Raw genomic sequence first — 27,529 nt, forward strand, 5'->3', positions numbered from 1 at the left:
GGTTTGAGGAGAAAGCAGAAAACCGCTCATTTTCATCACGGTAAAAAAAAAAAAAAAAAAAAAAAATACAACACCATACACTGGACAAAGGACAAGAGGTTTCTAAGATTGAAGCATCCCATCCATCCAGCCAGTCAGTAACTGCTTCTCAAAGGCAGGGTCAGGGTAGTCCAGAGCCTATCCTGGAAGCACAGGGAATGAGACAGCGTACACTGGACAGCATACCAATCCATGACAGGGTCATCTCACACACATACCTGAAATCTTCTTGGACTGTGAAACTGGAGCACCTGGAGAAAACTCACATGATCACGGAGCAAACATGCAAAACTAGTCGTATTCGAACCCACAGCCCAGGAGCCGTCAGGCACCAGCACTACCTGCAGCAGCACCGAGGTATCAAATGATACTACGATAAGATGTAAAAATAAACAGAAGCCATGGAGATTTCTCACACACTGATGTGACAGCTGACCAAGGCTGAACTAAGTGCAGATGAGCACATTTCCCTGCTCGGTGCCCCTCCAATGCAATTACGGTAAAATCACCAGAGATAACATCCCATGAAATTTCACAAATGTCTCCCGGCTGCTTAGCCAGCCTGCTGCGGTGACGCTGTGGCCCACGTGATCTCAGACACGGTGCAGTGGGAACAGAGCGGTGCCCCATCCTGGTGGACAGCCACTGGGTGTCCTCCGTTTGCCGCTGCGCCGTCGGCTCTGCAATTTGCCGTCTTCCGCTTGCAGATTGTCTGTTCTGCCACTAAAAATAGCCCCCCCCCCCCATTAGAGCTGTATGAATACAAACAACCTGAAAGGACGCAGCGGGAGCAGTCACATCAGTTGAGCATATCCGTCTCCTGCTCCGAACGGTGGTCCACGCCCATGTAGGCTAAGAAATAAAGGGAGGAGGTAGGTGAACGGGTAAGGCACCAGGGGACCAGGGGTTTGCAGTCTGGAAGATCTATACAGTGTACAATAACACTGTGACCCAGAAACCGACACCTCCACAACAACCCGAGATAGATTCGGAGGGTAATGTCCCAAGCGGCGCTTCGATACAACCCCGAGTCTGTTTGGCAGTTAAACTCGCACATAATGCTCTCACTTTCAGGTAAGAGCCAAAACAAAGCTGAGAAACAACCAGGTTTCTCACTCAGAGTGGAGATAAACAAACTGTTTGGAGGGAGGAGTTACGAGAGAAGGGCACAGCGGACTTTGATCAAATCTTGAGCACGCAGTCGACACGCCCGAGGCTCACAAGCGTGAGTCACAGGCTGCCCAGCAATCGGCTTCATCCTCTTACATACACAGCAGTAGCCATCTAGAGCGCGGAGGGACATCCCGAAGGACAGGAGGCAAGCTCCGGACCGACCTCGCGTCTAATCCCTAATTTCCCTCCGGGGATATCGGTTTGATGAGGTGCCAGCTGCGAAAGAGATTGGAAACTTGTAATTTTCAGCGATGCTGACAAGGGTTGGGTGGATCTACAGCGATGTAATATCGGCTTTTCTGCCGCATTGGCCAGGAGGCAATTAGTCAAAACTCCTTGCCGAGAACCCAGAGACGAAGCACTTTTCCCTCCCACAGACCATCTACTTCCTCAAATACAGCTTTGCTCACCTTCCTCTCACTTGGCATCTTCCAAACATTCTACCAGTTCACCTGTTTTACACCATTCGGTCCATGGGTGGTCAAGCGTGGAGAAGGGTAACAGAACTGCAATATTTACATTTACTCATTTACCCAACTCCTTTCTCCAACCGTAACCACTGTTCTACCAGTTGCCCCGTTTTTCTCGATTCAATTTCGATTCAATCCAGTGGAAAAGAAAAGATTAATAACGAGAGACAGAGAGGAATACAGCCCAGAACTTTGAGCTATGCAAATCAGTAAGTATACGGTGGGATAAAAAAAGTAATCTTTCACAATCTCTGTCCTACTTCTGCTCCATCCCTGTCTCTTTTTGGGTCCGGCCCACAGGCCGGCGCAGTCCGGCTCCATAAGCGACATGCCAACACGACCAGTTGCGGACAGCTTCACGGAAGATTCCAGCAACGGCGACGGTGGCGCTGCTTCCAAGCCGAACGGCTTCACAAACGATTGATAAACCCGCAGCTCTCAGATTACAGGCAGCCCATTGTCTGAGAGCTTGACGCACACGTGCGCAGCCACACTGCTGCCCGCACCGTGTCCGGTACTAATGGTCAAACGCACCACAACCGACTGCGATGCTGCCAAAGTCGTTCTTGGCAACATCGGGCAGAGAAAGGGCTCTTTCTGCTCACGTATTGTTCGGATTACCGAGACACCAATCAGGGTAGCGTCAACCAACCAAAAAGAGAACGGGAACTGGGAGAGGGAGGCAGGTGAGTCACGGCGCAGTGTGCAATAAAACGGATTAGCTAGCGGGCCAATTAGCGCTGTGGCAGCAAGCAGAGGGATTAGGATCGCCCTGGAGCGAGGTAGCCGGCGGTGCCAGGCGCACAGAGCTGTGGCCGCAGACCCAGATCCCTAATTGAGCACGAGGGCCTCCGGCGTTCTGCCGAGCGCATACCCAACTGCTGAAACGCGCAGCGTAATCTTTCTGTAGTGTCACTGTCACACGCCTGCCAGTTACAGAGCCCCACGATGTTCTCGAAACTTTAACAACCAGTACGCCGAAACGGCAACGCCATGTCTGCTAGATCCATACTCTTGACAGGTCACTAGTGGCAGCTGTACCGGGAGCGACAGCCTCCAAAACAGCCATCTGTCAATTGCGGCATGAAACGAGGCTGAATTTTTAAGCGACACAGCGACAGCAGGTACAGGCAGACGGTCGACATCCCAAATGGTCCGTCACAGTTTCCCATCTGCAGTCCGACAAGGCCATAATAAGGAAAAATGGTGAAAGACGTCGAAGGATCATCGTTATTATAGCACGGGCCTGATGATAACACAAATTTAATCACGGGGTCAAAATCCAGACCACAGCAAACACGACCGGCCGCAGTAGTACAGTTACACCATCTCAGGGGATGTGCTTATTGACAAATGTAACTGACTACAGTGATACAACTGCACTGTCTCAGGGGATCTGTTTATTGACAAACAAGCCAACACTGACCGTTAGATACAGAAATGGTTGGAGTTACTATTCTGTGTAAAACTTAGCTTTGATAAAATGGATCAAACACCCGATCCAACCCCCCGCTTCTACGGAGAAAGTATGGAGCTGTTCAAAGCCAGACAGTATGGATCAACACAGCTTGAGCACTGTTTGTAACATACCGTGGTATTAAATTCAACATATGCAGTCTAGAGCCTAGAAGATTCTACACTGTGCTGTACTGGCAAGGATTTTTGGGGAGGGGGAATACAAAACGCCTCTCTATTACCTCATTCACATTTAAGGAAGGAATGATAAATCCCTTGGTCAGCCACGTCAAAAACCGGCTGTCAAGAGCCAAAATTAAACTCCAGACACCATACCAAATTTAAGAACAACTCCTCGAGGGGAACGGAGGCATTAAAAATAAACCAATGTACAAAGAAGGAAACTGAAGTCAAAATACGGTTAGTACATTTTCCCCGCAAACAAGCAACAGCAGACGAGGCTCTTAAGTTTTTACACATCAAACGCTTCCGTCAGCACTTCCTGCCCTTAACGAGGAACTCGAGAAGCATATTTTGTTTGCGTGTCACTCCCCGCCGCTCAATATTTGCGCCGGTGGATAACCCGGTGCCAAGCCCACGCGGGTCGGCGTCCGGGGGGACCAGGCCTCCAGCTCAAAGCGTTCCATCATCACCTGCAGCACAGAGTCCAGAAACCCAAACTTCCTTTATTAACGTCTCGCACGGCGATCCGAGCCCCTCGTCGCAGACCGATTCCCGGCACGCACGCGACCCAGTTCTCCCACCCGGAAATAGCCGAAGAACACCGTCTGCTCCAGTTAAGGTGGAAGGCGGGTGGTGATTTTTGGGCAGCGGGCCCATGCGCACGTGTTGTAAGGACACCTTCTCTATTGTTCAGGCTGCAGCATTGAGAGGACGAGACAAGAAAGCCCAGACAGTGCACCCTACTGCCTGGACACTTTCTTCGTAGTCAAATTCATCACAGTTTCCTGCGACGCTAAAATGTTAGGCAGTCCATCTGTGCATGACCAGACCTCAGGTGACCACACTGGAGTGACTGGACCGGTCCAGGCCCTCACAATATAATTTTTTTTCCCCCACTGCGTCTTTGCAGAATTTAAAAAAGGGGTCGATTCATCATCGCCACACAACTCTCAATACATAAAATATTTTCTTGAAAGTGCAGAACTGGCAGGAATCCAGTTCTTTGCACCGGCTTCTTCCCACTTATCAATATCTGTCATTTTTCTCATAGGATACCGGGCGAATGAAAATTTACGGAAACAAACTTCTTAAATTATTAAAAGAAAACCCCGGCTTTGTGTGGTACTACTCTGCTACACTTCCCCTCACAAGCATCAAGCTTAGGTGGTAACCTTTGTATTTAAATAAGTTGTCAGTTACAACATTACTATCATTTCAAAATTATTAAAAAAAATCATATAGGATACATTAGAATGATCATTCAAGTTGCATGAGCAGAAAGTCCTGCAGATGAACTGTATTATAGCGCACAACATTGACAGTCACCTTGGAGAAAGGCATCCACTACGTAAAATTTAATAATTAACAATAATTAATATACTCTATGGAGTGATCACCTATTCTGGAAGCAAAACGGGGACGTTTGCACTGGAAACCTGTTGTGGAAACCCACCTACGCTGGAAATCGGCCAGTCCTGCGTCGCTGAGGCCCAGATCTGCTTTTTCAGACAACCACAACCAGTGACTCACGTATACAAAAAGAGAACGAGCCATAATAATGATCCCGGTACAGCCGGCTGACGGAGCAACCATCGAGGCAAAGTGGTGCACTCAAGACAGCCGAGGGGGGTGTCATTAGCGACGGAGGACCTCGAGCGAGAGGGCTGCGCGTGGACCTCGAGGGACGCGAGCGTGTCGCGTGAGCGCTTGAGCGCCTCCCCGCGAGAAGGAAGGTGCGGGGCCGAAACTGCGCCGCCTCCATTGAACCGCGCCGTGTGGCGTCGACCACATCCGCCACATCAAACACCCGCGTCGAACGCAACCCGGCCGCGGCCGGAAGCCCATCTCTCAGCTGCGAGGTGAGGGGCGGGGGCTCGGACGAGGCCGTCGCACAACGGAGAAGAAGCGACGGAGGTGCTGCGTTATCTCGGCCGGCAAGAAACGTCTCGAGCGTTTTTAAAATAAACCGGAAGGGAAAAAAAATTAAAAAGATGAGTCAGCAATAAACCCAGGAAGTCACAAGCATACAGATAGCGCTGATGAGGAGTGTAAGTGGAACACACAGGCTGAGAATAAAGTGCACAAAGGGCTTCAGTGGAAGTCTGGGGGGGTGGGGGGGGTGCCACACTTCTAGGAAAGAGTGAATAGCCCTTAACGTGCACAAACTAGGCAGGAATATGGCGTTGGAAAGGCAGGGAAGCCAACTCTCATATGCATACACCCGCGCACGCACACACACAAAGCCAATGTCTTTTGAGTCCAAATATAACACGTTTGAAGTGGGCCGGTCGGGGGGGGTGGTCCCAGAGCCGGCAGGTGGGCCGCACACTGCTGACGGCAGCACAGTGGGAAGAGGGAAGGCCCGGGTACAGCGCCAGGCCCCATCTGGACCACAACTGTTAGTCCAGCCGCCACCAACCGGAGGGACGCTTAGAAAAGAACGAGAAACGGACAGGAACGTGGAATCTTGGGGAGAAAGGAGAAGCGAGAGGAAGATCGAGGACCTTGAGGCACGGGCTACAAAACGGCATTCAGCAGCCGCGTCATTCGCAGTTCATTCATTCGTTAAACAGATGTTTTTCTTCAAGGCAACATACAAATCAGGGTTTTTTTTGTGTTTTAAATCAATTCACCAACAAAGACATACAGACGCAGACGAGCGACTCTCAGTTGCTCTAACAGCACCGTTTTCGCCTGCACGCATTACACCAGCTGCGCACACAATTCACAGGGAGCAAGTTTATTTTGAATAGATAATATAGTAAACGTTCATGGAGTACACAGATTGCGAGATAAGGGGGTTTGAAATATATGTTTTGAATGCTGAGAGGGATTCAGCAGCTCTGAGGGAGAAAGGGAGCTCATCCCCCAAAAGTGCACCATTAGTGACAAAACTATATTTTTGAAAAACTGCCAAAAAACACGTAGGAAAAAGTCAGCTGAGGGTCAAACCAACAACCCAGGGCAGCACAAGATCTCACAGGGCGTTAGCGTTTCCAGTCTCAATGTCACGGGTTCGACAGAAAAGCTTCCCGTTTGGTCTGAAAGAAAGTGACTGCTGCAGAGGGCTGAAAATAGCAGAGGTCGGCGAGTGGCTCTGACTCAAAGCAGTCGGGAAGTCAGGCCTTCGCGTTTCCTTAAGTCATGGTACACGTGCAGTCTGGGGTCCTTCACTGCGGCAACGAAAAAACCTCCTGAACCCATGAATAATCTAAACCGCCACTTGGACAATGTTTGGGGGGGGGGCCAAAGTTTGGCGAGATGTATGTGGCAACTGGCAGAGACACAACTACTAGAGGCGTAGGTGTGACATGGAGAGGCCCGCTTGCTTTCCTCAACGTGGCAAAACAAACGTGGAGGCAGAAATAAACCGACGGCTACGTTCCCAGGACCGCCGAAGGTACCGCCTCCGCGTGAAGGAGGACCCCAAACCCCGCCCCGGGTCATAGGTCGAGTTGAACCACGAGGCATCACTGTGAACGAGAGAGAGGAGATATGAAGCGGCTCAAGAGCACACTACTGTGGGACCACAACGAATGTCCTACCATCGTCATCATCATCATCACCACTATTACCATCATTAATTAATTTAGCTGACACTTTTCGCCAAAGCAACTTAAAATGTTAACCTGCTTACACTGATCTACACATTGCTGCAGCAGCGGTACTTTTACTGTCAATTCAGGGTAAGTACCTTGACCGAGGGTCCTACTGCAGGAGGTGGGATTTGATCCCGGGTCCTTTCGACTACAAGGAGACAACCGACCGCTGAGCAGAAGGTTCTCGCTGAGGTTCTCGGACGAGGATGGGAGTCAGTGGCTCATGGAACATCAACGTGGAGCTGCCAGATTCCCCGGCCCAGGAAAGCACCACGTCCTTCACTGGGGGGGGCACCGCATTTCAACCACCGTTCCAGTGTCGGCGTCAGGGACGAGCGGAGCCGCGTTGACCGAGACCCCTCCTCCACTCGCACCCGGGAAGCAAGAGGAAGAGGCGGGTCTTCCAACCCATTTGTAGGAGACCAGAGTGGAAGGTGAAAGTAGAGGGCGTCACCTCGACCCCCGCGGGCTTCCTGTGAGCGAAGCCGGACGCCTTCACACTGACAAAGCGGCCCATAGCTCACAGGAAGGGCTTCCCAGCCAATAGGGCGGAGCCACGTTTTAAGCACTCTCCGACAGGCTGCGCGCCGAGGTTCGAGCTGCGCTGTCAAGTCAGGGCTTACCGGCTGTGGGGCCCGTTAGCATTCCTGCGTCGCTCGTAATCCCGTATCAGACACAGCCGAGTCCGCGCTGTGACAGCAGCGGCTTGCGGAGCGCCATCGTTGCTATGAGGCGCGAACAGGCGAGCAAGATGACAGCACGTCGGGATCTAAACAAAGAGGGCGAGAGGCTCCTCCTTACGGCCTCTGCGGCGATACAGCAGCCCGGGGCAGGAGGGATGAGAGCGTAGCCTTTCTGCCGTAGGTCACGTACGTGCTAACGTGAGATCCGACACCCAAAGTCCGCCACTTGTCCATTTTGGCTCCGAAGTGGTGAAATGAGTTCCCCCTGTCCCTCAGAACTGCTGAATCCCTTTCAACATTCAAGAAAGTTTTCAAAATGTCCCTTTGAGACCCACTTCTCTCTAGATCTCCCAAGTGCTCTTTAAATGTGCATCACGGCATCTGTTGCCATTCATCTTCGCATTTCCTCTCGGTTCTGCATGTAGAGACTTGCACAATGTGCGCCGGCAAATATAGCAGCGGGGAAAACTGATTTTCCTTCGAGAATCATGTCTGCATCTGCAACTCTCTGCGGTGAAATGCACTTTTGTTTGATCGGAGTTCACCATGTCGCTTCGGGCAATCGCCTCGGTTGAATTAAGAGATGTGAATGTAAATTTTTGTTACACACCCCCCCCCTCCAAGTCACATGACCAGGCAAACTCCAGCAAGAGGCTCAAGAAATGGACTAACGGAGCGCATCATCAGGCTAAAGGCCTCCTAAATGCCTGTAAATGATTGACAGCATTTTTCCATCATAATGAGCCTGTGTAACACCGGCAGGACGGCCCATTAGCGTATCCCATAATAACTACGCTGCACAAAGCTCCCATTCTGGGAGAAAAATCAAAATCAATCATCGCACGCATAGCAAAGTGTGTTTAGCAGTAAAAATGTCAGCTGGGACCACAGCATAAATATGTGGCTGTTAGTTTAATAAGGAAATTATATGCAACAACACTTAAAATAGCAGCCTTAAGTAATTGGGTTTTAAAAAAAATTTAAAAAAAAAAAAAGGGGGGAAATAGCAGCTGTACCACGCTGCTAGACAAAACCCGACAATAAACAGGGCGGCCTCAAAAATATCTTGGCAACGGCACTTCAGCTCCCCAATCCCCCAGCGCCCCGCCCGGCCTGCAACCGCTTATCCAGAACAGAAGCATTGTGGGAATCCTGCCATTTGTATTCCCAGCTGCCATTATGGTTCTGCTTCTGTCTGGGCACCGAGGAGGGAGGCTGGGAAGGGAGAGGAGAGGAGAGGAGGGGAGGTGAGGGGAGGGATACAGAGCACCCCCAGAGAGCGGCCCCCTCCCATTTACAGTTACATTACAGGTGGTCGTCCACTTAGAGGGGCTCCTCTCCCATGACCCATCCGTAAGTCACAAATCCCCTTACGCCATATATACCGTTATGGTTTATGTAATAAGTGATTACCATGCATGATCGCTACTTTGTACAACAGGGCTTTGTCACATTTTTCAATCAATAGTTCCACACTTATTCTCGTCCAAATCATACTAATATAGAATAATAATGCAGTAGAGCATTATATTTTTATGCTCCACTATTATTTGCTATTCTGTCCGATTTTGCATTTTTTTCCTGCACTACCAGAACACCTACTTTTCCACCGCCCGACCGTTGCAATAAAAAGCAAGTTGTACGGAATCACAAACCAGACGTGAGGAAATATAAGAAATTAAGTAAGAAATAGGGGTGACTCGCAGCAGCACGGTCAGCCCGTGGTACCGTACAGCAGACGGAGCGGTCGTCACGTTACGACTAGACGCCGGGACTCAAAAATAACGCGGTAAGGTTAACGGGGCGGTCGATGTAAATCCAGGTTGCCGTAAGTCACAGGTCCTAAATCGAGGGCCACCTGTAACCTGGGCATTTATTCATTTTTTTTTTGACACTTTTCTCCAAAGTGACTTATAACGTTAAGCTACTTACAGTGATTTACCCATTCGTACCACAGAGTTAAGCATCTCACTTAAGGAGACAGCATTCGAACCCGCAGTCTTTGGCTCCGGAGGCGGAAGCTTTAACCGCTACGACGCCTGCCGCACCTCTCCGCTGACGACAGCCGCACCCTGACCCTTTCCCTCCATTCATCGGACTCTCCGAGCGGCCATCTGTCCGCCGGCGGATTACGCCCGGGGTCGAACGACGCTGGCGCGAGGAGGTCGGCGGCGCTCGTAGCGCTGCCGAAAACATGCGGGAAGCATCTGGCCACTTTAACACGGAGACGTGTCACGGGCTGTCCTGGGTCCCATCGCGCCACCGAGCTGTACGTGAAAGGGAGGGAAAGAGCAGCGCTACAGGGGCTCCGTACCGTCCGCGCAGGGTCTTTGCGTAACGCATTTGCTCAGTGGGCGCTACAATAGCGGGCGGCTTACGCCCCGCAGAGACGCATCGCTCCCAGCTGGGCCCTTGGAGGGATTCGGGTCAAGAGTGTGGGAACTGGGCGCCGCACCTATTCCCCATCTGGAGTTTGGAGCCGCAGCTTTTGCGCCGCAATTTGAGTTCCTAAACCGACAGCAACCCAAACCCCAGGCCTGGAAGGGGTCCTGCCGGGTACGCAATTACCGGCCCCGGTGCCGGTGCCGCAAGGCAACCCCTCAGAGGCGAGCGTGTGGACAGGCACTCGAATCCACAACGAGTATTTAGAGATGTGGGGGCAGCAGGAGGCATAGTGGTTAGAACTCTCCTTCTATTCAAAGGACCCGGGTTCATATCCCGCCTCCTGCCACGGCACCGTTCATCCAGCTGCTCACCCTGAACTGATACACTAACAATACCCTGCTGGGGCAGCAGGTAGGACAGCAGTTAATACTGCTGCCTTTGCATCTGAAGGTTGCAGGTTCAAATCCCTCCTACTGCTGTAATACCCTTAATGATGGTATTTATCCTGAAATGTTCCAGTAAAAACTACCAAGCTGTAAATGGCGAGGGGGGTGCGGTGGCGCAGCGGGTTTGGCCGGGGCCTGCCGTGTGGCGGGTCTGGGGTTCGAGTCCTGCTTGGGTGCCTTGCGATGGACTGGTGACCTGTCCTGGGTGTGTCCCCTCCCCCTCCAGCCTTATGCCCTGTGTTGCTGGGTTAGGCTCCAGTTCATCACAACCCCACTCGGGACAAGCGGTTGCAGACATTGTGTGTGTGTGTGTGTGTGTATGTATGTGTGTGAGAGAATAGGGAAATCATTGTAAGTAGCTCAGTGAATAGACCTAACATGGTAAAATACCTTGGAAAAAGGAAGCTAAATAATGTTAATAATCAAAAATCAATAATAATAATAGCTCAGGTGAAGGAATACCCACAGTTTTGGCCCTATGTACTCAAACCCAGCATCATCTTCTCCAAGTATCCCACATAATTGTCAACGATGCCTTGCTTGGGCCCAGAGTATCAGAGCAGGAACATTCATGGCCAGCCCTGAACCGTCATAGAGGAACCCGAGTGCGCAAACACACTTGCTCGCGATAAGCAGGAAGCATGTGACTGCTACACTCAGCAACACACTCAGCAGCGCATCACCAGGGCAGCGCAAGGGGGAAGGGGACGAAAAAACAGGGCAAACCACATTCGTTTCCCACCATGGACCGTGTCGCAGGGGCTGCGTTGCCCTGCACGTTAGGCAGGACGTCAGAGGAGACTCGCCCACACACTTCCGCGAGCGCATTATTAAGAAAAGATCGAAGGCAGAGCCACGGATGGCAACACGCGAATCTGTGTTAAGATCTGCATGACCGCGGTCAGCCCAGGTGACCACTGCCACGCCCTCCATGGTCCCCCTGCAGTGGAGCACAAGGTGGTCAGACGGTCGTCTAGGGGGACCGACGCTGAGGATTGTGAGACACGGGGTGACCTTCAGCCACAGAACCACGAAGGGCCTGGGGGGGGGGTGTTGCCTGGTCGCTGATTAAAAGAGACAAACGGTCAACAACTGGTACCACATGTGGGGGGGTCCTGCTCACCAGCAAAGGAGTCCCCACCCACTTGTGCCATCCCAAGCAAAGAATCCGGCAACATTCTGGAGAGAGGCGGCGCAGGAGCCCGGCGAGTCCGAGCACGCGGGGTAGCGCAAGCTTTCATCGGCACGTTCGGCGCAGAAACGAGCACGACACCCCTGCTCCGCTAGCCCCGCCCACACAGGCGATTCGGGCAGCCTTGCGCAGAAGAGAAGCCCGGAGCGAAAACAGCCATCCCGCCGGAACACAAAGAGCCGGGCGGGAGCCCTCCACCACCCCGGAAACGCCGCAGCCGCAAGGCCTCCCGTTTCCTCACGGTGGCGCTACCGACGCCATCCGACAGGCGCCCACGTGTCTTTGTTTCCCTAAGACGCACCCAAGCTCCGAGCGTGCCGCCCTCCTCCCCCGACAGGTCGAACAAGCGGATCGATTCCAGGGGGTACCACACTTTAAACGATGCAAACACGCTTTTTGACGGATTTGATTACGCCTGCCAAGAAAAATTGATTAAATCACGCGGAAAATCGTTTGTGGGCTTTGGCTTTTACTGGATATTGATGACCCACGGAACGAAGATGCCAAAAACGGAGGGGAAGAAGACATTTGTAAGGCTGTGTTAACTATATTGGATAGCATTACTTGGAGAGGGGGGTGTAGAGAGATAGACACACACACAAACACACACCACAAGAGAAGCTGGACGCTGGCACCGAGTGCGGACTTTGCCGTTCATTCACTCGCCCATGCACCGGCCTCATCATTATCGCCGTGGAGGCCCGCCAGGCATCGATCGCGCCGCGGCAACGCGGCGGGGGAGGGCGTGGGGGATGCCTTAAATGCATGACATCCCAGAATTGGATTTCCGATTAGAGGGGTTTAATGTAATTAGTTCAAGTAGCGCGCAGTCTGGCACGAGTAACTCTGCGACGCACCGTCCCGGATCTCACTCGTCCCGCAACGAGCGTTACTTTTGCAGGACGGTCTCCTGGGACCAACGGCCACGCGGCTGTATGCGCGTAACGTACTTCTGCGAGCACCACAGGAGTAGCAACGCGCATTGGCAAAGCCACCTGACATCTTCCATGGGAGCCCGACGACCGAAAAGCCCGCCTCTGTTCTCGAAGTTGGGTGCCCAAGTTTAAGAGCAGCGGTGGAACAGAAGAAGAATCTACGAAAATACCACGAGCAGCTGACCTTTTTTTGGGATTCGGCGTTAAGGACGGACGATATATTTGGGAACACGGAGAGAGAGGTATCGTGGGATTTCCCGGTGAGCCGAGCCAGCCGGCCAGGCACTCCGACACACTCGGGTGTGGGCTAGAGGCCTTTGGTGTGGATGTGACCTGAGACACCTGCCCTTCCATCCATCCATACCTGCTTGCCCAGTGCAGGGTCATGGTAGTCCAGAGCCTATCCTGGAAGCACAGGGCATGAGACAGGATACAACCCAGTCCAATTCAGAGCAATCAGACACAAAATACAGGCAACTTAAGAGTCGATTGACCTGAACTGCGTGTCCCTGGACCGCAGGAGGAACCGTACACGAACACAGAGGAACACGTAGGTCCGCACAGACCGAGCAGGATTCGAACCCACACCTCACCTCCGAGATCAGATGCCATGAGATGCCGCAGCTACCCGCCCCACAACCATGGGACTTTTGAGATATAATATGTAACAATATTAGTGTCCACTGGTCACGTCAGGTCCAACATGTGGCCCACAAGACCTTTTGCAAAATTATCTCTATATATGTTCTACCTACAATAAATGCTGGATGTTGCTGAATTACATCTAAGTTAGTTGAACTCAGACTTGAACACAGCACACCTCAATTAGTCAATTTTTCAATGTACACATTTAAGATTCAGTATGTCACTTAGTTTTACACGCGCCGCCCTCGAACCGTTCCCTTTAGGCTGGGTTAAGTATTCTTTTTTGGGACCGATTATATTGCAGAATGCGAGGACAGTGAATCGCGCGTGTCATTTAGCATGAAGTGTGCTGGGAAGCTGCAAAGATGGCACTTGTGGAGATCTGAAAAGCGGTTCCCATTTCCATATTTCATTCATTTATTAAGGCTTTGTGGAAAGGCTTCGTGGAAAGGCTTCAATATGACCCTACAGACAGAAACCATCAGTTCGAAATACATTAATACATCAGCACTGCTGAAGTAACAACTCAAAGTAGCGTGATACTCCAAGGAAACACACACACACAACGCTGCTCCAAAGGTCAAAGTGTGTTTTTAAGTGTGTTTCATGGCAGCGCTCCTGCTCCAGGTGACTGCTTTCAGTCACTTTACTGTAGTCTTACCATAGTTTTACCATTCCTCACTGGTTGGTACCCAGTATTTGGCATTAGGTCTCCATACTATGAATAAAGCTCAAAGGTTAACGTTACAATGTTACACACCAACACCAGTTACACCTTACTGACACACACACACACACACACACACACACACACACAAGGCATCACATCGATCGGAACGATACAAAGAAACACCGCAAGCCGCACAGAGAAGGAATAAACTAAGGTGAGAAGCGACACACAAAATACACGTGAGACACACACGCGAAGGACCCCCCGTCGCAGCGCAGCGCAGCGCCGGGGGGAGGGGGAGGGTCTCTACGGGCTCCTCCGGCTCCGCCACCCCGTTCAGCGTCCGTCTCGTCACCCATCGCTCACCCGGCCCGGGCGGCCCCTCGCTTCGCTAACAAAGAGCCGCTCCCGCCGACCGGCCAACCGACCGAGCGAGCGAGCGACCGACCGACCGGGGCTCCACTTCGCCCGCCCTTCCCGCCTTCCCGCTTTCCCGAACCTCGAGTCGAAACACGCGGAGAGCAGGAGGCGCCTGCGGGGGGTCCGCTGTAGGGCGCCGCGCCGCGGGTATTGAAGGAATGCGTTCCGGAGGAGGAGCGGGGCGCTCGCGGGACACACCGGGCAGCCGCCCATTGTTTCATCACCGAGCGCGCGGTCTTCGCGTTTCGCGGCGCTCACGCGCGGTAGGGGCGCGGTAGCGGTGCGGCGCCGCTTCGGCTTGGCGGCAAACACTGACCACTGGCTAGAGATCGGTGCCCGGACGCTCGGACCCCCTTCCCTTCCTTTCCCTTCCTTTCCCTTCCCCACCTGAGCAGGCTGGAGAGCGGGTGGGAGGACGAGCCGTGCCCTCCGCCGCCGCCGCCGCTGCCGCCGCTCGCCCCTCCGCCCCCTGAGGAGCCGGCGCCGATCCCCGCTGACGGCCGCTTCCCGGACAGGAGCTTCTCGACGGCGGCGAGGTTCCCGGTGCGGGCCGCCTCCAGGAGCTCCTGTTCCTTCCCCATGTCAGCAGGGCGCGGAGGGAGATGGTGGAGGTGGAGGTGGTGGAGGTGCGGAGTTCGAGGGGGCGAAGGAAGAGACACAGCGGCTCGGGCGGAATTCCTACAGCCCTCCTCGAAGCCGCGATCCGCGCTCTCGATGGCCGGACGACAGCAGTACCGTGTAGGGCTGCTAAGCGCCCATAGCCCCGCCGCCCGCAGCCGCTCCGGGGAAAGTTTCTTTCAGCACCACGGGGCAAACTTCCTCCGAAAGCCGCGGACACGTCACTTCCTCGAGACGGCCTCCCCTGGCGTGAGGTCACCGAGTCTCTCTTTGACGTCATTTCGCCGGATTCAGAGAAAGTAAAGTGGAGCGAGAGGAGAAGCGGCGCGCTCTTGACTTCTCGTGTATGCAAAATGTGGGGTGGTTGGGGGGCGCTATTCAGCGCTGTAGGGTGAGCCGGGAGGTTGTTGGTTCGAATCCCGCTGCTGCGCTGTCTTTTATCTGGCAGGAAACTTCGTTGCTTGTCATATCAAGTCTTCTTGGACAAAGGAATAATAATAATAATAATCCCGGCATGGACTGGCATTCCATCCCACCCGTCAGCCTTGCGCCCAATACTTCCGGGCTAGGCTCTGGTTCACCGCGACCCTGCTCACGACGAGCGGTTATTGAAATTGAATAGACGGGTATTATTATTATTATTATTATTATTATTATTAGTAGTAGTAGTATTGTTGTTAATGACCCTAAATAAATAAATTGCATTTGTTGCGCTCCAAATAAAATTTGGAGACAATAAATGTACAAAATAACATTTAGTTTATGTCAGAAATATTCACAGAGCAACGGATTTAGAGATGAAAAATGTTACAATAAAAAATAAAAAACGGGTATATCAGGTAAGTTGCTAGATATGCTAAGGTAGGACAGATGTAGAATATGTCAGCCTTCAAGGTTCAAAAATAACGGGACATACAAAGTTAGCCTAATTGTATTCCTTCTTATAAATTGTATTTTTAATTTCATGCCTATTTTAAGCTCCCAGAATCCTAGATGTAGAAAGACAGTGAGTGAAGAGCTTTCCTTTTCGTCTTAAAATTCAGTCGTTCTCCTAAACCTAGTATACACTGCGCCGTATCAAAACCTAGCTCCCTGAACACAAATTTATAATTGTAGACAGACCGGGAAAATGGAAATTGGTCCTAAACCGTTTGTCATTAGTATACAACGCTTGTACCGTTACAGTACAGTACAATCACTACTCGCCAATCGCCGGGTGTGTCCGTGTCTGTGTCTGTCTGAAGCAAATAAAGTTTATTCAAACCGGAAGTGCGGAAATACTCCGACGTCGTAAGTCTAGTGAGAAGTTCTGTTTTGAATTGCTTATAGAAACCTTCCACCCCCCATTATTATTTGTTACAGTTTATTTCTGCCATAACCCATACGTATAGTCTAGAAAAAACTCAGCCTCACTTTGTGGATTCGTCTTATTTGCAGATAAATTGCCTTCCTCTTTGGGAATATAATTTTTGTGATAGAATTTACTAGCTGTCGGCTATTCATTGACCTGTTAACTAATTTCTGTAAGTCTGAAGTGGCTTTTGACACACTTTTCTTTAGAACTGTTACATTCGGTTGTGTCATGACGTGTGATGAAACCAACTGTACTGGTCTCCCGGTTTCAAATGTGTTTAATAGTTATAATCAGATTTAAAAAAGCTGCTAGAGTAGAGAATTTCGTTGAACATCTGGTTTAGACTTCTTCAAAAGTTCGGCCTTAAGTCTAATGTCTTTAAAAAGTAGCCTCATATATGTGTACATACTGTACATAGCTAACCTTCTAGATTCATTTTCATGCTTTTTAGAGGATGGCTGAAGAAGAGGGTAAGAGGGGACCTTTAGAATTCATATACCTTCAGTTCAGAAAAAAACCTGCCTCCCACCAGAGCCCTTGATCACTTGGTCTTTAAACCTGTGTTCTAAATATAGAGATTCATACTCTTTAATACAGTGACCACATGACTCAAGTGTGTCCAGAGGAGGAACAAGGCATGTGGAGCGCAACTGCAAGAAGGACAGCAATGCTATATACGTAGACCAGATGTTTTTACAGTCTGTGTTAGATATTGTCAGCTCAACGGAGTCTTACAGATAAACCAGCAGTACTGAGACCCTGTGCTTTTAGCATAAGGACTGCATACGCAGCAATGCTTTCGGACAAGGCTGCTGGAGTGCTGAGCATTCTGGGTTAGAGAGCACCTGATGCAGACAATCATGGAAGTGAAATAGCACAGTGATGAAGCTTTTATCATCATATGTAGTGCGTTCTGCTTTGCATTGTAAGGGCCCAAAATTTGCTCCAGTTGTGTAGATAAGTCACTGTAACTATCTTAATTTTGTAAATCGCTTTGAAGGGAACTGTCAGGCAAACACATTTACGCCGTCTGAAGCCGCTTGTCCTGAGTGGGGTCGTGGCGAGCCGGAGCCTAACCCAGCAACACAGGGGACACACCCAGGCTGGGATGCCAGTCTTTTCACAAGGCACCCCAGCAGGACTCGAACCCCAGATCCACCAGAGAGCGGGATCTGGCCAGTCCTGCTGTGCCACCACACCTCGCCTCAGGCAAATAAAGAAATGTAAGTATAGCAAATCCATGAAAGAATAAGCTCTTTGAGTTTTTACACATATTTTTGTAATTACATTATTTGCTCTGTTTTATTATAACTGTTTTTACTCATGCCGTTTGTCGTGATGTTGTGTTTGAAGTGAGCTGGCTGTCAAGAAACTATTTCAAACATGTGTGATGTATTCTATTTAAAATTGGATTTTAAATAGAATTGTTTATTGGCTGTAAAAATTATTTGAATATGAGAAAATGGTGTTCTTAGTAAAATTTTATAGCACCTTTGAAAAGATGTGGGTTACAGTAAAACAAAAGATTAATTTATAATAATGATCAGAATAATGGGGGGGGGAAGTACATAACTGTGTTATTTGAAGACAAACCGAGCAAGGAGAGCATTACAGTGGTTAGAAGAAAAATGTGTTTTTTGTTATGTGTACTTTGTTTAGTAAGTTAGTAGTTACTTATGGAGAATACATAAGATTTCCTCTTGCCAGGACCTGTCATATACAAAGCTGAATAAAATATATTATGGAATGTGCTCTTATTTATGAAAGCATTTAGAGATATTTAATAAGACAGCTTAAAATGTGTGCCTAAAGACATTTTTCAAACAGTTCATCAGAAAGTTCAGTAAATAAATTCTTACAAGTCTGTTGAAGATGACTGGAAAATTACCCTTTTAAGGTGAGTTACAAGAACATGATAGAACCACAGTTAGGAAGTGAGAAGCAGTTACACCTGGACACACACATTCATTATGTACAGTTTTATTAGTTTGACCTGGAAATGTTTTTCACACAGACTCGGTTCACAGAACCAGTGTTGTTGTTTGTACTCAATGGCATGATGACATTGCAAACGAAAACACTCATTAAGCTCCAAGCGAGTTTGAATACTGTCAAAAAGGCTCCGCTACAGTTCCATCAGCCCAAAGATACCTTAGAAAACATTAGGGATTCCTTCAAATGACCAAGTAACTTATGTACCTTTAGCAAAATGTTTTGCCTTGACTTTGTAAACATGTTTGAGTTCAGTTTCTCTTTGAACAATCCAGATTATGTCAGCCACCGTAGGGAGGTGTCCTTAGTGAAATGCCCCCACCAGGAGTACATTAGGGACACTGCTGTAATGTTTTGTCACAAGTAAGTGCAGTTTTAAATAAATACAGCGACATAACGGAGAACTAAAACATTCACAACTAAGGAAGACTCTGTATTTCATCTGTGAGCCATTGTTGATACGTATGGCCTTGTTTTTCCTTAAATGCACCAGAAACACTGGATTGATTCCGCAACTTGTCTTAGCAGCAAAGTCCTGCATGATGTAAACCTCTGAAAAACAGCGAACGGACAGAGGGCCTGACAACCGGGGTGTCCAGTCTGGTCGAACATGGTGGACCGGTGGAAGGTCTCGGTTGTCAGAGATGAAATGGACAGGAAGATATTTATTAGGGGTGTGTTTGTGAAAGGCAGACAGTGACCCTGCAGAAATCATTCAAGGACACGTGTTCCAGTTCAAGTCACAATTCCAGATATTTGCACAGACCCTCCTATGTCATCAGAACCCCAAATAGATGCATCTAAGATACTTAGAGGGCAGAACCCCAATCTGAACGATGACTCTGAGGTCCAGCACAGCCAGGTAAATTGTTTAAATGCACCCATTTTTAACTGTAAATTGATATGGCAATATAGATACACAGTAATAGAATTCGGAATGTATTTTCATTCTTCAGTGAATTTGCTGTAATCTTATTATTGCTTCCTGCTGCTTAGCTCCTGAATGACCGTGTTAACAAATGACCATATTAAGTAAACCTTTAAGAAACCATTTTAATAACTGGAAGTTAACTCTGTATCTTTTACTTAGTTCAAATATAACACTGTTACAAGGTTTTTCCTGACCAGATAATAAACTCACTTCTTCAAGTATATTGAGAAATACATCAAGAATACTGCTCAAGTCTCAGTAACTTAGGCCAACATTGATTTTGAAGTCTACAGTCTCTGTAGATGAGCTTGTGGCAACAAAATAAAGAACTAAAAAATGACAGCGACTAACATCTCCAGGACCAAAAGAGAGCACAAAAACATTAGTACCATATTTTCAAAGTAAGGATACACAAGAGAAACAGAGTCACACCATAATTCTCACATGTCTCAATCAGTTCTGATTGAAATTCTTCTTTTCAACAAAAGGAAACGAGTAAAAGGACAAAAACTCTGGCTCTCGTCAGGCCTGCGTCCAGAGGTCAAACCTGACCCTCCAAAAGAGGAAAGTCTATTAGACGTCACACATTCGTTCATTTTCCAGGAATTCCTACATTGTGTTCTCTTCATCACCGTGACACACATTTCTAAACTCTCAATCTGCTTTCTTAAGACACAGGTCCATGGAGGTTATTTTCTTTCCCATCTAAAAATGTTGAAAACTGACTATAATTAGTACAACGATCCCACACCTCAGTTACTATGTTGCCCAACCTGTTCTTCCTCTGAACAGGCTGGCTGTGCCAGTCCCCTGTGTTGCACAACACTGACAAAAATGCAACAACAAACGTTGGTCAAAAGCAGTTAAAAACTGGGGGTGGAGCGAAGAGAGCATCCCTGCAGGGCACGTCGTCATGGAAACCCTGCAGGCGAGGGGCGTCCCAATCAGAGTGTCAGGGCGAGGAAGACCCCCCAGCTCTTAGGGGCCTCAACTGAGGCTGAAAAATTCTAACAAAGCGGAGGGCCGCTATCCAAAAGAAGCCGTTAAACCCTAAAATGGCGCCAACTCACATCCCAAAACGGAGCAAACGACAGGAGGAGGCCCCTCGATTCAGGTCCAACACGAATCATTGTCACACGTGAAGTAACACGTCCAATGAAGTGAGCGTCATTATTAAGTTCATGTATGTATGGACACATCTCCAGCTTTCCCAGCTGCGTACATCATGGGACCAGAGAAACTTCCCATGCCTCAGTCCACTTTTGAAATGGGGGAAAAGAAAAAAAACAGCTTGTGACCAAGGGTGTCCACTAGGGGAAGCCCTGACTTATGTCCACATTCACTGTCCAGTCTCAAGCATGTGCAGCACTGACTACATTCAACTCATACCACATGTCCTTGGTTTAGTGTTTTTTTTCCTGTCTGTAACATTAGACACACAGCTCCAGATGTGCCAACACACACACACACACACACACACACACACACACGGGAACAATCAGGGAAACGGGCTACAATGACAGTCAAGACGGCTGACGGGGTCATTAGTGCACCCCTGCCTACCCTTCAGGTCCTGTACAAATCCAAAATGTGGAAGCGGGCGAGCAAAATCATCACTGATCCCACACACCCCGGGCACAAACTCCTTACACTTCTCCCCCGTGGCAGGCGCTACAGAGCTCTGTCCACCAGAACGACCGGATACAAGAACAGTTTTTCCCCTCAGGCCATCACTCTCATGAACAGTTAACACTTCCCTATAGGACTCCTGTCAGTGCAATGATATCCAACCACTTTTTGTAATTTAATTCTTATTTATTTCAATATTTATACTACTATTTATACTCTCGTGTTTGTACATTCTGTAAATACGTAATTATTCCGCAATTCTGTGTCACCTGTTTGTAAATACTGGAGGCACCTAGAACCACAGCAAATTCCTTGTGTGCATCAGCACACTTGGCCAATAAAACTCACTCTGATTCTGATCCGATTCCGGTTCTGAACAATAAAGTTCTCGTGAACCACCACACAGTCCAAGGAAGATTAAGCTGCCCCCCCCATGGCTGACGTGCCGCACTGACCCCGTCTGGCCACCAGAGGCCGCCAACGTCCCTTTGCCTCAGAGCCCCTCAAGTTCCATCCACAGAGAAATCTTCATCCAAAGGAGAAACCTCCCATGCATTTTCCTCCATGTATATTAAATATGACAAGTAGATAAAGTAGACAAAAACTGAAAAACTGCTCACGGTACAACCAGCCAGCAATAACTTAATGTGCCACCTAAAACTACACCCAGAAAACGCCGTAATTACACCTCTTTATCAGGACCAAGACACCAGCTCCAGCTTGCCTTAAAAACAACAAAAAAATACAATAAAACATAACAGAAACCAATTGGCATTAACTAAACTCATCTCCAATTTGACAGCCATTAATTTGAAAGAACAAATTCTAATTAAACCCTGAAATGCAGCATTACCCAAAGTGCTAGAATCGGTTTGCACCACAATATATGAGCTTGTGTACGTGCGTCTGTGTGCTTTGGCATGTAGAGGATCCGGAGAGGAGGATCAGGCCTTTCGACGACGACGACAAAGTCACAAGGCGGAACAAACATTTAATCTGGGGTGGTGGGAGGGGGAAGCAATCCAGAGATCTGTAGTTGACCAACGGTCTGTTGCTCCTTAAAAACACTGAAGGTTTTGGCAATGAAGGCAGACCCACTCCTCCCCGTCGCCGTCTGTCCGAACCAGATGACTCCATCCAAGGTCGAACAGGGGGCATGGAATCCCTCCCCCCCACCCCCCTTAGCGAGGCCAGGTCGGTCCAGGGTACCTAAAGCAGGACGCGGTCAGGGTGTCACAACCGGCACCGCAGACAGGACATCGGCCTCATCCCTATGACAACTACAGGAAATGTCACACCCAAGACAGATCCGCTCCGCCGGACCCCAGACGTCGCACCTTCAACCTTTACTCCACAGAACCGCACTCCTTGACAGGCCTCCCTGAAGGACAGGCCAAACGCATCCTGGGAAATACATCCCTTAACTCCGAACTGTGAACATTTCCATGCACGGCCCAAAAGGAGCAAATCCATTTCAAGTAAAGGAGACTTCATGAATATTTCATACAGGTGAACAGCCAGTAAAGGAACGGGTCATCGCATCACTTCAAAGTGCTCATCTTCCCCTTCTCAAAAAAATAAAATAAAATAATAATAATAATTTAAAAACCCCATAAACGCTCGTACCGTGCATTGCACCGTACTGTGATCAGCAGCCACACAGAAAACCTTTATACACAAAACACTTCTGTACGTCTATAAACAGGAACTGCCGCAAGAGCTTCTTCTGACTATACGTGTCGGCTAGCGTCAACTCGCACTCCTACACTCCTCATCCGCTTCTCGGGGAAGGGAAGCTGCTCATGGGGGACGGTGCAGGAGTCGGAGACGGACTTAAATAACGGAGTCGGAAAAAACGGGACAATGTCCTGGCAGTGGAAAGGAGAGCTTTTTGCGTGTGTGTGTGTGTGTGTTAGAGAGGTGAGGAGTCACCACAAAGGAATAACGCCATTTGTACAGTTAACACAGACACCAAAACTCGCGAAAATACGGCTACTTGAGGGCATGCAACCAAAAACAAGGTAAATAAATTATTGGAGCATGAAGAAAGGAGCATGAGGAGACGGCAAGCGAAACCGATCCGTGTGTCCTTGAGGGAGACAGCTATTCGCTCTCCAGTGCTTCGGGTTATAAAAGGTAATGCAGACTGCAGCACCGGGTGGCCGCAGGCCCTTGTGCTCATGAGCAAAACAGCAGAGATTCACAAAGTCCTCCATGGGCTCTTGAGTCAGGAGAGCCGGCCGATTTCCCCAAAAGTCTTCGTCTCCTTCAGAGCGACTCCTCCAGCTCCACCCTCCTTCTCCCATGCAGGCGGAGCTGCGTCCGACACGTCGTCCCCTGCCCGACCCCCTCCCTCCCCCGGCCTTCAGTATCCGCAGCAATGATGAGGAGCAGCACCTTCCGCTGGGCTGGAGATGCAGAAGGTCAGAGGTTGAACAGTGGGTCGTACTTGTGGAGCTCCTGCAGGAGGCGCTCTCGGTCGGAGATGGCGTGGGCGAGGGCCTCCTGGACCTCGTTCAGCTGGGATTCCAGAGATGGGCTTCGCACCTGAGGGAGAACAACACTTTTCACACCTGGGTAGAATTCCAGAGTTTTCCATCCTACACATACCGTAGTCATCGGTCATGATTGGGCTCACAAAAGCTTTACTGCACATTGATTGTGTTAGAAATTATCAGCCCATTCATCCATCCATCATTAACTTATCAAGCCATTCATCCATCCATTTATGTAACCATCCATGAAGCTATCCATCCATCATCCAGCCATCCATCCATCTCTCTAATCATCCAATGATCCATCTATTCATTATCCAGTCATCTATCTGGCCATCTATCATTCCTCCATCTCTTCATCCATCCTGCGTCCATCTATCCATCTCATTACCTGAAGTGCTGCCTCTCCAAAACTCATTCCATAAACCTTCACAGTGCCACAAGTTGCTTACTTTCACAATGTCCTTGCTGTGATGGGCTGAAAACAATCACTCATTTTCACTCACAGCTCCTAAGTGGTGGAATGAAGTACCCCTCAACATCACAGCTGCTCCCAGGCAAGTGACACTAAGGCACCTCTTGAAGATCCACCTCTTCGCACACGCCTTCCCCTACGTTCTACTGCGACCCTCAAACCGCATTTCCTGAGCTCGTCTGTTTGAAACGCCGCGAACTTGTTTCGTCCCCCTCCACCAAGCCCTTGTATTAACTGCTGTGCTCGACCTTTAGGATGTGACTGATGTGTAAACAGCAGCACGAACGCTGTGTTAGTTCACTAGACGCTGATGGAGGCCCCAAATGCTGAAGAGAAATGCTTCAGGACCGAGTGGTTCCCCCACTGGCCGCGTTTTGAATCTGGCAGAAATCCCAGCTATCAGCTGCCCTGTGGTGGAAACAAGTGAATCCGTAATTGATGGCCGTAGGCACATGTTGTTTTCAACAACGATTCCTCCTGTTCTGGTGAATAGATGTGTTAGTTTCTCTTGCGTGACGCTCCTCAACGGGGCAGATGGGTTTCATAAACACCTCTTTATATCTGTGTGAAAGGCCTGCTGTGTACCAGGAGTTTTGGCAGCCCTACCCCGTTGTCCTCTTGCTGGGGGACAGATGGAGAGCAGTCAGAGTGCTCCCAGCATGCTTCTGTCCTGCCCACGGCATCGCGGCCCGCCGTTACGGTAGCGGCCTTTGCCGCGTCACTCTCCTTGGCTAAGAGAAACAGAGAATCTTATTTGCAAACAGTCACGGAGAGGGAAATCCAGGCTGTCATTCACTGCGCATTACTATAGTACTATAGCTTAGACACACACACTACAAGTCAAAAGTTTGAGTACAGGTGCTGACTTTTACTTTATTCTTGACATATTCGGTTAACAAGTTTCAGCAGGAGATGAGGAGCCATGTCCTCCCAGCCAGTTCCCAGAGATGTGGGACACTTGCGGGGTTCTTTACTTTTACTCTTCTGTCCTGCGGAACCCGTACAAGTACCGCCCTGGTGTACTCACACTTCTCACTGGTGCTGCAGTTGGTTACGCGGTGTATTGAGGGTTGCTCTCGATTACAATGATGCCGTTCATATAAGTGACAAACACAATTCCAATGACTGAGAGAAACATCGACATCAACCACCTCTGAGCCGGAAGATGCCATCATCGGTGCGCTCCAAGACCAACCGATCCAAGCTGAACACAGTTGGCACTGGTTTCGGGGCGGTGGGATATACTGGCGGCCCATCGTCCTGTTGGAGAAAATCGGGACAGTCAGGGTGGCCATCGGCCACAAGTCCTGCCTCGTCCACCAGGAACACACTCAACAGGCCAGTTAGGAGCTCACAAGCAAGTGAGCGGAGAAGGACGGACACCAGCCTTGAGCGTGATGGTCGTGGCATCCAAGTGGAGTCGTAGCGGCTGCACGTCGGCACTCAGCTCGTCTTCCAGGAAAGGGCCGATGGTGGTCAAGGTGGAGGCCAGGAGTTCGGCCCGGCAGCCCGCCACGCTCATCTCCAAGAAGCCGGCCGATTCCGCCAGCGGCGAGTGACGACCCGCACAGGGACCCATCTCCAGTCGCATGCGCACCATGGGAGGCCCACCACAGCGCCGCGGGGAGGGGGCTGGTGCCCACTGGAGGGCATTAGCGCCTGAAAGAGAAGAAATGGTGTTAAGTTCAGTGAAAGTGCTAGTGCTTTGTAATGTCAGACTGGCATTTTTTTTTTTTTCGAAATAAGCCTTTATGCCCGGTTTTCCACAGAAAGGCTACAAGAGAGTATGTTGAGAGGGAAATGTCTTCATTAACGCTGGGGCGTGACAGGGCTCGGAATGATGACGCTGGGCCACACGGGCTCACCCAGCAGCTCGGAAACCCTCTGGTTGCCCAACTGCTTGGTGGTCAGGCTTTGGGCTTCGAGAGCGAGCACCTGGTCCTCCCCCTTCATGTCGAGCACAGAGCCCAGGGAACTGAGCTGCAGCAGCAACACGGAGGCCTGCGGGGAAAGCAATACACGTCACACGGCAAGCGCACGCAATCCGGCGAAGACAGCAAGCTCGGCACAGATATGCGTGCAAAGTCATTCAGAGCAAAACACGATCGAATGCAGCAGGAGAGTAAAGTAAAAATTAAACAAGGTATATCCTTATTAATGTCTTTATTGATTGTGATTTAGCAGGGAAAAGGACTTGGGATGTGCAAACAAATGGAGTTATGAATGGACTTCCAGTCCCAGTTGCGTTTGCCAGTTGAGCAGCCAATGTATTATGTATCTATACAACTTCTCATGTTCATTCATTCATTCATTCATTATATACTCGTTCATTCAGCAGACACTCCTTCACTGAGGAGATACTCCTTTCCAGAGGAACACAAAGCCATTCCAAGTCATGTCAAGTACAGAGGCCCGTCAAACCCAAGTATGTGGTAATATTTCGGCGAGAATGACGTTAGATCATTGAAGGAAAATACAACAGCTGCTTCTGTAATTCCCGAGAGGGAACTTCTTTTCTTTTTTTCTCAGGGTGGATTTTTCTTGACGGTATTTTATTCATGTCTTTGTAGTCGTAAAAGCATAAAGGACATAGAAAGTCGAATAAGCAAACGAACCATATCCTGGGCGATGTCGTCCGTGCTCTGGGAAAGGGAACTGCTCAGGTCAGCTGACGACCCCCCCTCGGTCCCGGGAGCGGGGCTGCCTCGGCTCGTGACGTCGGCGGGCACGCAGGGGATGCCATCGGGTCGCATGGACTCCAGCCCGGACTCTGAATGAGAAGACGACACCCGGTACTACGGTACAAAAAACACCTGCTCATCTCCACCGCACGCAGAGGTGGGGCGTCACCGTGGCTCCAAGACCACCGCATCCCTCTGCCACGTTCGGCACGAAGTTCCCCGTTTGATGGGCCTGCGTGTCAAGCTCGTCTTGTTAAAACCCATGGGTGCACAATAAAGTCTCCCAGCAGAGGCAACCCACTAATGAAGAAGGCTAGATGTAGCTCTTGGGTTCTCTGCGATTTGTCTGAGCATTATATGGTCCGACCTTGTGGTGAACGTGCTGGGATGCCCACTCATTTTACATCACGCTGTATTAATTTAGCTGACGCTTTTCTCCAAAGCGCCTTACAGCGTTAAGCTACTTAGAATTATTCACGCACTTATACAGCAGGGTAATTTTACTGGAGCAATGTAAGGGCAGTACCTTGCTCAAGGGTACTACAGCTGGAGGTGGGGTTCAAACCTGAGACCTTTGGCTCCAAAGACAGCAGCTCCAAGCACCACGCCACCCGCTGCCCCCCCCAGAAGTCAGCATGTAGTTCATTTTTGTTGAATAAATAATGACACAATGAAATCTGTCACTTGTTCTCTTATCTGAGGCTAGATTTCTCTAATTATAGACGTTATGGAGCATCAGATCGTTATTTGATGGTATGTGATGTTATTCATACCCTGCCATGTAAAAGTGTCTACTTTCATTTTCTCCGATTACTGTAAGTGGCTTCCTCGCAGCTGGCATACCGGAATCTGCGAGGATGGCAAAGTTCTCGCTGGTGTCGCTGTCCAACGAGAGCCCGTCATCGGGCAGACTGCCGTCCAGGATGGCGCTGTCAAAGGAGTGCTGGGATGGCGACTGCCTGACAGGCGTTGGTCGCAGGCCCCCCGGTGCGGGGGCTGCTGCCTCCTCGTGCCACTGCGCCTGGTCCCTGGGGGGCAATGGGGAAAGTGATGCGGAGA

The 27,529-nt window shown here is 49.7% G+C and overlaps 2 protein-coding genes across 6 annotated transcripts in view; both read right to left on the reverse strand.

Moving 5' to 3' along the window:
- anks1aa (ankyrin repeat and sterile alpha motif domain containing 1Aa) overlaps nucleotides 1-15,125 on the reverse strand; it is a 90,870-nt gene extending 75,745 nt beyond the window's left edge. For all 5 annotated transcript variants that reach the window (XM_029246403.1, XM_029246400.1, XM_029246404.1 and 2 more), the window contains exon 1: nucleotides 14,683-15,125. In XM_029246403.1, the coding sequence (XP_029102236.1) occupies nucleotides 14,683-14,876 (194 nt within the window). In that variant the 5' untranslated portion in view covers nucleotides 14,877-15,125. The remainder of the gene's footprint in view (nucleotides 1-14,682) is intronic.
- Nucleotides 15,126-18,241: 3,116 nt separating this feature from the next.
- bltp3a (bridge-like lipid transfer protein family member 3A) overlaps nucleotides 18,242-27,529 on the reverse strand; it is a 34,284-nt gene continuing 24,996 nt past the window's right edge. The window contains exons 15-21 of the mRNA XM_029246399.1: nucleotides 27,314-27,498; nucleotides 26,405-26,559; nucleotides 25,655-25,790; nucleotides 25,177-25,448; nucleotides 24,941-25,049; nucleotides 24,396-24,520; nucleotides 18,242-23,366 (exon numbers count right to left, since the gene is read on the reverse strand). Of these exons, the coding sequence (XP_029102232.1) occupies nucleotides 23,244-23,366; nucleotides 24,396-24,520; nucleotides 24,941-25,049; nucleotides 25,177-25,448; nucleotides 25,655-25,790; nucleotides 26,405-26,559; nucleotides 27,314-27,498 (1,105 nt within the window). The 3' untranslated portion in view covers nucleotides 18,242-23,243. The remainder of the gene's footprint in view (nucleotides 23,367-24,395; nucleotides 24,521-24,940; nucleotides 25,050-25,176; nucleotides 25,449-25,654; nucleotides 25,791-26,404; nucleotides 26,560-27,313; nucleotides 27,499-27,529) is intronic.

The sequence above is a fragment of the Scleropages formosus genome, chromosome 19, assembly GCF_900964775.1.
Source record: "Scleropages formosus chromosome 19, fSclFor1.1, whole genome shotgun sequence".
NCBI classification, from domain to species: Eukaryota; Metazoa; Chordata; class Actinopteri; order Osteoglossiformes; family Osteoglossidae; genus Scleropages; species Scleropages formosus.